The sequence below is a fragment of the Dendropsophus ebraccatus genome, chromosome 9, assembly GCF_027789765.1.
Source record: "Dendropsophus ebraccatus isolate aDenEbr1 chromosome 9, aDenEbr1.pat, whole genome shotgun sequence".
In the NCBI taxonomy this organism is placed as follows: domain Eukaryota; kingdom Metazoa; phylum Chordata; class Amphibia; order Anura; family Hylidae; genus Dendropsophus; species Dendropsophus ebraccatus.
The window spans coordinates 43,928,251-43,942,442 of record NC_091462.1 but is presented as its reverse complement, the minus strand read 5'-3'; the positions used below and the strand labels follow the sequence as shown (position 1 = coordinate 43,942,442).

The 14,192-nt window shown below is 42.6% G+C and overlaps 1 protein-coding gene across 2 annotated transcripts in view; it reads left to right on the top strand.

Moving 5' to 3' along the window:
* The first annotated feature begins 715 nt into the window (after positions 1–715).
* IQCA1 (IQ motif containing with AAA domain 1) overlaps positions 716–14,192 on the top strand; it is a 141,663-nt gene continuing 128,186 nt past the window's right edge. The window contains exon 1 of one of the 2 annotated variants that reach the window (XM_069985201.1): positions 716–953. In XM_069985201.1, the coding sequence (XP_069841302.1) occupies positions 943–953 (11 nt within the window). In that variant the 5' untranslated portion in view covers positions 716–942. Of the gene's footprint in view, positions 954–8,714; positions 8,874–14,192 lie in introns of those variants that run through there. The other variant, XM_069985200.1, reaches the window with a different exon arrangement.

Here is a 14,192-nt window from a genome sequence, read left to right as displayed (position 1 = left end):
ATGTTCATTATTTTGACGTCCGTGGTAAAAACGTCCGTTATTCAATACATTGTGTGCATTAGACGTCCGTCTTTCCATTGACTTCAATGCATTGCCATTGCAGTCAGTTAAATCGGACGTTTTTTAAAATATCAAAATCGGCCGCCTCCTTTTCTCTATTTTTGACATTGTGTGAACATAGCCATATAGTGCTATGTCTTACTCCTTCATTAAAAAGTTTTTAAAAAGTTTAAAAAGTTCATAAAATATTTACAACAAACAGCAACACTAACAAGAAAAGTGAAGGTGGCATCGACATTTTACTGGTTTACTCGATTGCTTGTTTTGGACCCAGTGCTTTGTGCCAACTATATTCCCAGCCAGCTTCATGACCCTAAAAGTGTCCCTGGATTTTTTTCTAGAAGGTTTTTTCATAGGTATTTTTTTTCTAGGAGGTTCGCACCTATGTTACGCCTGTAATTCTACTATGGTATGGTGCACATTCTTAGACAATGTCAGGCAGATATCAGTCAGCATTGTCATTGTTCCAGCAGTCACACAAGACGGATTGTTCTGCAGTCTATGCACCGTCTTGTGTACCTGGCAATGACGAATTAATAATGTGCTGGTGGTGTCCAGCAGAGCTGTAGTAGTGACTGAAACAGGAAGCCAGAGCATTGCTAAGCAACGTCCTTTTAAATGGAGATGGCTTCTTATGCCTCTCCCTAGTGTCTCCCTAGTAACCAAATAAACAGAAGGAAGCCCAGACAGTCATGGCAGAATCACTCTTCTGTTAAAATACATATATATACACAGTATGTATATGTTCTCATTGAGATAATCAATGCAATCTTCCCCTGGGGTTAGAGGATATCCTCACCCCTCTTTCTCAGTGTGTTTCTAGGCAATATCAGATATTGGATTGTCCTTACCCGGCAGCGATCACACAGAGCTGCAGAAGTCATGTCTCACACGTAAGTACAGGCTTTGGCTATTCTAATTTTTAGTTATAAGCCAGGAACTCTTGAAATCCCCTGCACTCTTTGAGGGTTGAGGTTTTACATTCACATCACACCACGTTTTACGTAAATCTTTGTGCCTTAGAAAAAAATAAATTGCTCAATATTGTGGAAATTCTGAAACACTGTCTGCAACGCTGATCATTGCATAAGATAATCATAGTCATTGAAAGGGAATACTTGCAGGCACGTTTCACTCAGTTCAGTTATAACTAAGGCTATTGATGTCTCAATGTGTAAAGACAAATTTTAACTAATGGAATTTAGCAAGCTGCTTCTTCTTCCTCTTCCCTCTCTTTTTTTTTTCAATTATTTTTTTTTCTATTTTGTGGGGCAAACAGGGCTTTAACATGGTGCCACAATGGAAACAAGATGTAAAATACAGAAAAAAGTTCCTTCCTTACTGTTTTCTTATTTAATTTAGCTTATTCTCCTGCGCTAGGAGTGGGGTGCACTATAGCTCTAGTAATGAAAGACTCTTATTGTAGATCAACCATGTGTACCTTGTAAGACACTCATGGAATGAAAACTTTAATGAATGGAAAGAGGGACATGTTAGGTGGTGTGCCCAGCCACAATTTTCTTGTTACGCCACACCCAACCCTCCTAAGAATAAGTCCAAGAAGATACTGATGAAGTGAATCTGTGAAATGCATGTTACAGTCGAAAGCGGAGGCCCCTGGGGGATGAGGATTTACATATATATATATATATATATATATATATATATATATATATATATATATACTTGTCACATTAGGTGGTGATGTCTTACATCCTATATGGTTGTCTGTGCCCTGGCTATAGGGGCTGCACTATTCTGCCTTTGTCCTTTAAGAGTATGTTCACAATAAGGTAGAATTCCACGGTGGAACTTTCCGCCATGGAATCCCACCTGTCTCAGCGTGACACTGCTTTTCTATGGGAGAGCGTGCGCTCCTCCGCTGCCGCCGCTCTCCTCTCAGGGGAGTCACATGTCACTTCTTTGAGAGGAGAGCGGCAGCGGAGGAGCGCACACTCTCCTATAGACAGGCTATGATACACTGAGACAGGTGGGATTCCACCTGATTTACTCAGTGTGAACATACACTTAGGGGGAGATTTATCAAAGGGTGTAAATTTTAGACTGGTGCAAACTACCCACAGCAACCAATCACAGCTCAGCTTTAGGCAGTGCTGAAAGGAAAGAGGAACTGTGATTGGTTGCTGTGGGCAGTTTGCACCAGTCTAAATGTTACACCCTTTGATAAATCTCCCCCTTACTCTTGATATTATCCATCATTTCTCAATAATCATTTTCAATTTTACTTGCTTGTGTTTATGTTTTTAACATTTGTATTGTGTTCTGTTTATTTGTTATAAAGTTACAGCCCATTGTATTCTTTTAGTATGTTGCATACTGCTGGAAAATCAGTCTATGCAAAGAGGCCTGTTCTGCAGGTTCTCTTAGGGTCCTATTATGCAGCCTGATCAAAAAGTCTAAACAAGCGCCAATCTGCTAGATCGTGCAGCCCTTGCCTTAATGTAAAAAAATATATATGTACTTACCTTACCACGTTCCCCGGTGCCCCCAGGCCATTGCTGGTCTCTGCAGCTCTGACTTTTGTTCCAATCTCTACACTGACAGGTCACTCAGCCAATCACGGGCCATGGCCTGTATCGGCCAGTGATTGGCTGAGCTGCTGCGGCCTCTCAGTGCAGAGGCTGGAACAGAAAGGAACAGTAGGTAGAGCTGCAAAGATCAGGGAGGACCTGAGGACACACGGAAACGTGGTAAGGTAAGTTAATACTTTATTATTTAATACTACAATGATCATCCATTGGCCGTGCATCGCTATTACACATAGCGCTGTGTGGGCGATGCCCGATGATTTTAGATTTGGACCGATGATCGTTTCATCGGCTGATTGTTCTGTCTGTTACACGGAGCGATAATCGGACGATCAATTTCTACACTGCTATCTGCCCTTAGGTTTCCCACTCTGCTACTTACCTCATCCCCTTTAGTTTTGCTTGGCATCTTCTCCCATCTTGCAACAACCAAAATACACAAGCAGCATTGGCCAGGGCTCCGCTTTTCTGCTCCTCTATATTAGGCCTGTCATGGATGATGGGCTGAGGAGCACTTGTCATCAAAAATATGTCATCAGGCATGTGAAAAGTTAGTGATCCCATCTGGTCTCACTGCTGAGACTCACTGGAATCAGGAGACACAGCTGGGGAGAGAATGCGGCATCAGCGTAATCCACTCCCCGGCCGCCTGCTCTGTCCATATAGGTGGTCTCATAGACTTCCATTGACGGATTTTGGTACACCTAGCGGAACATGCTGTAGCCCACCTGGTATAGCGGAAGAGTAGCAGAAATGTGTGCCTGTCTTGTTGGATCTGAATTGTTGGTGGGGGGGGTAGGTAATGGTATGATGGGGGCACTGTAAGAAGTCAAGAAAGTGACAAAGAATTGCTTGTTTGCATTTGGGGATCACATATATTCTGCATGTCATAACTTGCTATATTGTAAAATACGCCCGGCTAACAAAGGATGGCAGTGGAAGCATGCTGGAGGAGGACTGTGTGCATTTGATATATAGTTATAAAATATGTTTTTGCTTTATTTATTTATCTATTTAACTTTTTTTTCCCCACACATAATAATTACCTTATATATAGAAGGTTTGTCTCTCTTAGCAGTGATGTCATTTTAGAGGACTTAAAGGAACCCTCCAGGGAGACTATTGTGCAATATTGATGACCTATTCTTAAGGCCCTATTACACAAAGTGATTATTGGCCGATATTGGCCGTTACGGACAATTATCCGATTTGTGTAATACAAGACATTGATCAGCCGACATGCACAATGTCAGCTGATAATTGTCTTTCAACGGGCTGAAACACAAACGATCAACCTGTCAACGATCTGCTGCCATCACTCCGCGTAATAGGAGCCGCGGGAGCAGACCACCGCTATCTTCTATGGGATGCCCGGACGATTTAACGATTGCCTGGGCAGCCCATCCGCAGCTCCCTACGGCCAACCCCAGCTCTTGCCCACTCGCTTTCAGTGTGTGTAGAGGGTGTGGAGCAAGACACCACACTGTACACGTGGCTGTGCCTGATACTGCATCTCAGTCTTTTTTAGTTGACTAGAGCTGAGCTGCTGTAGCTGCAGTACCAATCACAGGGACAACCAACTGTATGGCATCCTGCCCAGATTAACAATAAAATGAGGGCTGTGACCCCTTCATTCAACTGAATGCTGAGATTTGGAGCCCCACAGGTCAGATATTGATAACTTATCCTAAGGATAAGCCAGTAATGGTGCCCTTCCGGAAAACCCATTAAGTGACTACTTTTTACTGGGGAATCTTCTGTTCAGTCACCCATGTACAGTCAGGATGGGGTTAAATAATTCATTACTTTGCACACTTAAATGATGTAATATTTCAAAGTAGGTAACAATTGTTCTATTGTCATCTGTGTCACCGTGCAGCAATTAGGATGATACTTATATGTTAGAAGCTTCCAGGAACTCAGCCTACAATGTTATTTATGACGCATAAATCAGGTTAATTTGCATAAATTATAGTTCTCTTTAAGCCAATGAGTTTTGGAATGCAATATTATAAATCTTAACAGCAATTATCTATTGTTTATGTATATATGATTTGTGCAATCTTGAAAACTGTCCTTAGTCAGCAGAGGTGCTCAATCCTTTATGCTATGTTCACACGTAGTATGAGACTGGCCGGGTCACGGAATGGCCGATCTCAGAAAAGATCATCCCGATGATCCGGATGATCTCTAGCGTCGCTGAGTTCTGATGCGGGCACATCCATGAGCGTCTGCATCAGAGCTCCCCACTGCACACTATGGAGCATGAGGCCGGAGCCGCTCGCTCCATAGTGTGCACTGAAAGGGTTTTCTACATGTCAGTTTCCTACGTCACCTCTAGGGATCCCGGCCAGAGTGTATACCCTGTGTATACACTCCAGCCGGGATTCCCTCGGCCTGCAGCACAATGCAGATTCCTTACGTTGTACTTACGTTGTGTGAACATGGCCTTATATTGTATGGGATCATGCACACATTGAAGCTCCACAATACAGCTCCACTAACAGTGTCAGAGAGTAACTATGCAATGAGCTAGTGTGCCTTCCCAAACAGTGCTGGAGTGTCCTCTAAACAGTACCAGAGAGTGGTCCATAAATAGTGCCAGACAATGAGTGTCCTCAATAACTGGGCTTAGCAGTTGGGTTGGGGAACCTAATGATTAAACTTAGGTAGAGAGTTCCCACAGTCCTAGGCTTTTTTAGAATAAATAAACAAAGTGAAGGGACTGTGGTGAAAATGCTATAATACGTCTTATAGCATGTATTTATTAATATGTACATTAAACACAAACATGAAAAACAGGTTTTATAATTAGATGATTATAGGTAGAGGTATAAGGGGTAAGGGGTAAAGGTACGAGATAGGTTACCCCTGGTTTAACCCTGCCTATTACTGAAGTGGGACCCCCTGGTTTAGGCGTCCCCAAACAACAGGAGGGACTGACCCTGTGCTAGGGTTGTGTAGGTCTTTCCCGTTACAGATGTCAGTTGTCACTGTGTCTGGTAATACGGTAATATACAAAGTGTGTAGCATATAAAAGGCAGGTGTAGATGTTTTTTTGTCGTGGTTCTGATATCCCTTCTTCCGTTTAACCAACGCGTTTCCCTTGTTCTATGGCGACAAGTTCCTCAGGGAGTAGGAAGAGTGTTGGAGTATCAATGGGATATGCCTTGATACATGTCTCAGTCTGATCCAGGAAAATTTTAATTTACAGATGAATATTGTGGGTGCTCCCAAGTCTGTTGTAGGGGATCACCGTTGTATGTATAGAGATACGTGTCTGGTCTTGTGTGTTAGTTGTTTTCTGCCTTTACAGTATGATCAACTGTATAGTATTAATACGAGCTGTAGTAGATAAGTAACCAGCAATCTCAGTTCCCAGATGGTGTTAGTAAACAGATGTAGTTAGTTTGATACAGATAGTTTTTCTCCTGCAGAGTGATGAGCTGCGGAGCGTGCACTGAGTCTGCTGTGAGGTCTCAGAGATGCTGAGACATCTACCCTCTGTGCGAGGTGCCTGGTGGGGGCGCGTCCTCGTGTGCTGGCTACAGGGTCAGGGTCAGTCCCTCCTGTTGTTTGGGGACGCCTAAACCAGGGGGTCCAACTTCAGCAATAGGCAGGGTTAAACCAGGGGTAACCTATCTCGTACCTTACCCCTTATACCTCTACCTATAATCATCTAATTATAAAACCTGTTTTTCATGTTTGTGTTTAATGTACATATTAATAAATACATGCTATAAGATGTATTATAGCATTTTCACCACAGTCCCTCCACTTTGTTTATTTATTCCTCAATAACTGGGATACAAATTCTCCTTAAAGTGCCTTCACACATACAGCGGATTTGCTCGTCCTGCTCAGCCAATCAGCGCGCTGCCCCTCCACAGCCACTGATTGGCTGAGCGGGATGTCCAGCCGAGAACCCCCGAAGCAAGCCGGAGCGGAGAGCAGGTGATGTATGCTCCGGCCGGCAGGGAGTTAACTTACATACTTGCAGTGGGATGTCAATGCTGCTGCGAGTATGTGTTCTCATAGGGATGTACAGGCACTGGATCAGCTGCGGATCCAGTACACGTAAAGGCATGATTCAGGTGCGTTGACATGTACAGGATCCGCAGCAGATCTAAAGCAGATTTGATGGTGCATATTTGATGCTGTGTTCAGTTATTAAGATCAGATCTGCAGCGGAAAGTCAGCTGCGATGTGGTGTGTGTGAAGCTACCCTTAAGGAGAGTCAGTCATAAAGACATGTAAAGACTTACAGGCCATTCCACTGGATTTCTGGGGGAAAAAAATGTGTGAAATAGCCCTCACACCTCAGTTTGTACCATGTTCATTGTGGCCCTCATCAAATCTTACCTGTGACAGAATAAATCTAATCAAAGTTTGCTCCTCATAATATCACAAAAAGCTTAAAGGGGTTGTCTAGCGAAAATCTTTTTCTTTTAAATCAACTGGTTTCAGAAAGTTATATAGATTTGTAATTTACTTCTATTTAAAAAATATCAAGTCTTCTAATACCTATCATCTGTTGTATGTCCTGCATGAAATGGTGTTTTCTTTCCTGTCTGAGGGTAGGTTCACACTACGGGACCCGAGTGGAGAATTTCAGACGGATTCCGTAGCTCGTACCCGTTCACGGCCGCGCACCTCTCCGCCACACTCTCCGACACTATTCTATGCACGGGCGCATTCTGCATTCCACTGAAAGAATTGACATGTGAACGTGAACAGGTACAAGCTACGAAATGCATCGGAAATTCTCTGCTCCGGTGCCATAGTGTGAACCTACCCTCACACAGTGCTCTCTTCTGACATCTCTGTCCGAGACAGTAACTGTCCAGAGCAGGAGAGGTTATTGTTATTGTTCTGGACAATTGCTGTCTCAGACAGAGATGTCAGCAGACTGCACTGTGTCAGACTGGAAAGAAAACACTATTTCCTGCAGGACATACAACAGCTGATAAGTACTGGGAGTAAATTACAAATCTATATAAATTTCTGAAACAAGTTGGTTTGAAAGATAACCCTTTTAATATAAGGACTGGATTTTGTTTCTTGTCTTAGGGTGCGTTCACACCTACAGGATCTGCAGCAGATTTGATGCTGTGTTCAGTTATTTAAATGAAATCTGCTGCAGAAAATCAGCTGCAAATCCTGTAGGTGTGAATGCACCATTAAGCTGGCCATAAGGCAGCAATCCCTGCCAATCGCCCTATGAACCTGTACGCTCAGCTTGGACACATCCTAATCCTCGTTTCCCCCCAAATACATTCAGTCGTCAGTGTATCCTGCCAACATCACACGTGTCTGGAATTTATTACAGATGGCAGATAACAAAGAGCTGTCTGCCATTTATGAAATATGTTTTTTACTATAATCTAATATAATATGATGATATTTTCATTTGTAATGTTTTTATAGCTATTCATCATAATGATTTACAGAGTGTTGTGATATAGAATACCTTTGTCATGATTTCACTGCTGTATATATATCCGTATTATAGAAAATAATTGTACGTGTTCCCATAGTTATGCACACAACGTTTCATTACGGCTTAATGGGGAACTCTCTCCTGTCAATTTATTAGTCATCCATGAGGTATTGGGCTCGATTCACATTGCGTATTTGTGGACCCTAGTTTTATAAAGTAGCTATATGTTATACAGCAGAGTTTGTTTCCTATTGAATTACTTATAAAAAAAAAAAAACACATTGTAAAGTATCCTTTTTTTGCTGCACACAATAATATGGCTGACTACGTAAAATTAATCATAATGAAAAAGAAACTACAACACATTGTGAACTCTGCCTTAGTTTATACTGTACTAGAGCAGCCATTTATAACAGCTATCCCATTCCTCCACCATGTTGATGTGTGGACTATACCATCAGTACATTATAATGGGGGTAATCTGCCCCAGATTACATGTATCCAATGTTTTTCACCAGTTTGGGGTAGGTCCGAACAGAGCCTATGGGCCGTAGGGACAAGCCTCCAGCATTGCAGCCATCTCTCTTCTTCTGATAGCTTATATCCAGCTGTTTAGCCCCCCGTGACCCAAATGGTTGAGCTGTACAGGAAGTAGTGCCCCCAGCCATACTGTAGCTGTGCGTATGATGATCAGACAGTTGGGCACTGGGTTAAAATATAAGAATCAGACTAGAGATGGGCACAACATATACCAATGAGCAGGAGGTGCCATATACTGGAGATCCCCCCAGTCACCAGACCCGCCTTGTACCAGTGACCACCAGGTACTGGACTGTGATCAACATGGGGAGCAGTAATATTTAAAAGGGAGTCATGTGACTCAGGAACAGTGGGGAGATTTTTTAGGGGGCGACTGGGGGTCTCATACACCAATCTCAAAATGAAGAGCAGCTACCTTGGGTTGTCCTAAAGGGACAATGTGAGATGTGCACCTGATATGAGCAGTCATAGCATGTGATTAGTAGGGTCCCAGCTATCGGACCCCCTACCGATTAGTTAGGTATAATCCTTTCTATAGGGAATATCACTCGGGCTAACCCCTTTAGGTTACCCTATTCCAATCCGATAGCTGAAATACAGTTATTAGGGCACACAATATAGCTGTCGGCCAATATCTATCGGAACTCACCCAAGGGCTGGGCCCCTGAGAAAACTTTTGATTGCCTCCCCCCTCCCCCCTTCCAGACTGACCACTAAGCCCTCATAACTGCATAACTGCAAGGGACATTTGCAGAACCCAGGAGGCCCGCTCAGCCACCAGGTGCTGTATATGATGACAACCCAGGGGGGCCCAGTGTATTGCAGGATCGGACAACGGGGCCCCGTGATATGCGCCAGACCCCATAGTAGCCGCTATGATGGCTACAGTGGTAGTTACACGCTTAGTGCCACCCAAACGCTCTATGCGGTGGTAAGGATATCCAAAGTAGTGCTTTCCTTGAAGTAAAAAAAAAAAAGTTTGCTCTCTGGTGCCACCTATTGGAGGTAGTGTTATCCTCAAGGAGAAACTTTGCCCCTTTACTCCCAGGGTAATAGCAGATATTTCAGGTCATAGACCTTACTATTGGAATAAAATAGCTAATATTTGACTTTGTGTCTCTGTAGTAGTTTGCATCAAATGCAAGATGTCAGTTTAGCAGGTTGGTTACATCCATGTCAAGCAATAAAGTAGCATATAATTTATAAAGCTTCGCCTTTCACATGACTGCAAACGGTGAGTGTATTCACTTCCAGAGAGCAGATTTCCCAGTCTAGTGTTCCTTGCAGGTGTGATTTATAGAGTCACACTGACAAACTCGCACTTCTCGTACCATCTGATCCACTTTATCAGACCATCTAAAAACATTATGTTCCAGAGAGCAAGAGCGTCCAGTAGACTCTCTGGGCATTTGAGGATCTAATGTGCTGCAGCCGGGCTCCTCAATGGGGCTTTTAATAAGTTCATTGCCCTTCACGCTGGTTATATCTCCGTAAGACTCGCCTCTTATCCCATCTTTCACCAGAATGAGGAGATTTGAACACGGGACGCATGCTGCACCCATTAATTCAGCGAGGACCGAGAGAGATTTGCCAGAGTTATTTTTAAAGGTGAAATGTGTGTAGCGATCAGGAGCGTTCTGCCTCATTATATCACAGCCATTCCTCGATACGCCAGATTTGTTTAATAGGCGAGAATCAGTAGATTAAGCATTTATGACTAATCTTCCCTGGATATAAGCCTTGTATTATGTCTAACCTGGATAAATTATGGATCGTTAGGGCACTCACTGTTAAACAGCTCCTTTCTGTGGGTTATAACAGGCAGCCATGCAGAGGTACTGATTATTCCTTTATTGCTGGAGGGGGCAAAGATGAGTACATATGATATATATATACACTCACTCTACTCACATACATTGATTCAATTGTGGCTCGTTTCAGTATTTTAAATGCATGAAATGATAATGGACATCTTTTGGTTTATTATTTTAATTGCATGGCGGTCAGTAGATATAACACAGTCACAATTAGGCTCAAATTTCTTCTCTAATCTTCTCCCATGTCAGGTAACTGATACAGACAGCAGCCAAGAAGTCGTATACTTACATGTACAACCTGACAGTTCTGGTCTGGAGGCAGAAATTTTATACTTTTATACATTATTTTCAGTATAGAACAATATTATACAGGGTAAGAGAGCAAGGGAGGCCACCAAGGACCATCTCGGGATCCCTATTGTGAAGAAATAAGCCATCTAATGGGGATATGTAGAGGCCCTATTGCTGAATGGCAGATTAAACCATATTTTCTGATGTCATGAATTTACTTTATACAAGTTTCCTTTTTTGTGTAGAAAAGCAAATAATCTGTGGGGTAAAATGACACTAGGCCTCGCTACTTGGTGATTGATTTTGCTTAGAGAACGGTGGGCAACCTTCCCTTAGAATGCTGGATTGTCCGTTTTCTCTGTAACTGGAATTAATACAGAATTATTGGATATTGGCACAGCTGATTAGGGCTTGCATCTGCAGGGATCTCTTGATCGTACATTGGCTATTTGTGTTATTTAGCAGAATGCAACGAGTTGAAAATGGTGTGTGTGTGTGTGTGTGTTACCCCTAATGATGGGGAGCTGGCATTGTCTACTTGGGACTTTCTTTGGAAGACACTGTAAATAGAAAAACAATGGTGGATGCTGTAAAGTACTGTAGAAGTATCTGAGAAAGTGATTAAAAGAAAAAGCTTTTGTGTACCGTGTTAGCCAGTGAATATAAGGGATAAAAGAACGAGAGTTCGCAGTAGTTGATACCTTTCATTGGCTAAAGATGATGACAATATGTGAGCTTTCGAGGCCTCTTTATCAGACATCGTGTGAGACAACAACTGAAGAATCACTGACAATTCATATCTAGAGTTGCTGAGGGCAACATGAAAACTACATCCTATATTACAGAAGCATGACTGACTAAAATCAGTAGACATCCCACTTCTGTTTTTTGGGCAGCCCCCCAATCTGAGAAGCATTATTGTGCGGGTCACTATCCTCTCCAGTAACTCCAGGAACCTTTCCCTGCAACCAAAAAAAATGTCCATATGCCATGTGCTGGGGTAGTTATGCAGTGTTGTGGCAGCTAGGTGGGTGTTGGGTCACTTGGGCACTTGTCACGGAGGCCAGGAGTGGTGTTGGAACCCACCCCCGGACAAACCGACACTGCGTTTGAGAGAGGAATAACCCAAGTGTAGGTGTAGGTGCAGCACTCACCCAATGGAATAGTTTACTTGTAAACTTCAGTGCAATACAAGGTAATAATAGTTGGCTTTCACTTTAAGGGTTTAGGGCAGATAAATAATAGAAGAGGCAGAAGTTGTAAAGCAGAGGGTAGGATGCATCTTGGGGGTCTTGTCCAATGTGGTTGTTAGCTCTACCAGAGATAGTGTATAGAAGAAGTAGAAGAAGAAAAAGAAGAAGAGAACACTCTTAGTTACATTTAGAGTTGTGTATCTGACCTCTTTGTGCCCTAACTAGTTCACAGAGTGCAAAGTTGGGGTAATACGAGCCCTAGGCCTTTCTCACTATGAGTAGTAGACTTTCCAAGATTTCCCAGAAGTGCTGTGCATTGCACAGTAGGATACTTCAGCTCTGTTACAGCTGTTTGTCCTACTGGGGTCAGTACCTATCTCGTGGAGGCTACTGCCCTGCACCGTTTATAAGGATCACCAGCATGGACAAGGTTATCCTCAGAGGACAATTTTCCCTTTTTAAAGCTTCTTTGTAATCTATCAATGCCACATTATACACCAAAACTCCACAGAAATAGGGACTATGTTTGTCACACACACAATCTCTACTGGACTACTTTGTTCAAGCAATACAACAGTCTGACCATTCCAGATTTTCTGCGATTTTTTGTTGTCAAACTTTCAAATGATCCTAGTGTTTATCCTTGAGACTATGTTCACACAATGTACGAACAACGGCCATTGTAGTGAGTGTCAAACGTTGTTGCCCTAAAATTTGCGTTCATTTCAATGCACAACGGACAGAAATAATTGACGTCTTATTTATCTCCACAGCCGTAGGGAACAACGACCGTTGTTCAATACATTGTGTGAACTACGGCCGCTGTTTGCATTGACTTCAATGCAACACATTTTTTATGACAAGAACAGCCATTGTTTTATTTGGAAACAACGTCTGTTCTTGTCATAAAAAATACATTGTGTGAACAAAGCCTTAGGGTGTGTTCACCTTTAGCTGTTTAGCAGTATATCTTTTGCAGATTTTTGGGGTAGAAACGATACATCCTCTTTAATGTAAATAAAAGGGGCTAGCTTGTCCCCCCATAACCAGATCAATGACTGTCTGGTAACATAGTGTACTTCACAAGGCTTTATAAGAGCAGGTGCATTCATAAAAGAATTAGGAGGATGTGTTGAGCTGCACATTCTCGGCCTGGCTGGGAAATCCACATCTGAGGCTTTACTCCCCACTCTGTGGTTTTTTGTTACTTCTCTCCAAGTCGTTTTTTATCCAGTTCTTTAATGTTTTTCTGTGAGAAATCAGAGATGAAAAAAATCATAGTCTGCTAATACTTACATATGCTCATAAAATGTGTAACTATGTCTGTGCCAGGCCGCTCCAACACTATAGTAAATGGGGAAAGAGTCAATTGTTGTTGCTCAAGATGATAGTTTCCAAATACAATGGGGATAATCTTTATAGGATTTTAAATAACATCATGTAAAAGCAAGAAAAGAAATGGAAAATTGAAACTACTACATAAAAATGGTGGATGCTATAACTGTGTGGGCCGACAAAGATCTAGGCTTTTAGTTCCCTGGGAAATCAATGCCCTGTGCACTACGTGGCAGTCATGGCTCATTGGTGTTCCTAGTGAAGTGATAGGTTTGAAGATTATTTGACTCAACAAAACTTAACACTCTACCTACTCTATGTCTTCCTATGTGTCACCTTACAGCAGATTGTTCATAAATTCAATTGCCATATATTTGTTGCTTTTTATGATCACTTTATCGTTAGGCCTTATAAGTAGTGCCGATCTTCAAAAAGGGCTCTAGGACTTCCCCAGGTAACTATAGACCGGTAAGCTTAACCTCTTTTGTGAGAAAACTATAAGGGCTTATAAGGCACTACATACAAGTATATGTAGGGGGTAATAGTATTATATAAGTCATAACCAGAGGTGGCAAGCCTTCTTTACTAAGTGAACAGTGAATTTGTGAAACAGTCCACCTAAGAATCTAGTCAAAGAAAGGACGATGGAGGGCTTCAAAACATGCTAAAGGCCCTATTACATGAAGCGATTAGCAGCCGTATTTGGCTGATATTGGCTATTAAGGCCGATAATCATTTAGTGTAATAGAAGACAAGGGTCAGCCGACATGCAAGATGTTGGCTGATTGTTGTCTTTCAACAGGCCGAAATGGCAACGATCAGCCTGGCAATGATCTGCTGCCATTGCTCCATGTAATAGGAGCGGCGGCAGCAGACCGCTGCTATCTCCTATGGGCTGCCCGGACGATCTGACGATTACCCAGGCAGCCCACCCCCACAGCTCCCCATGCCCCCCCTTACGCTCTCC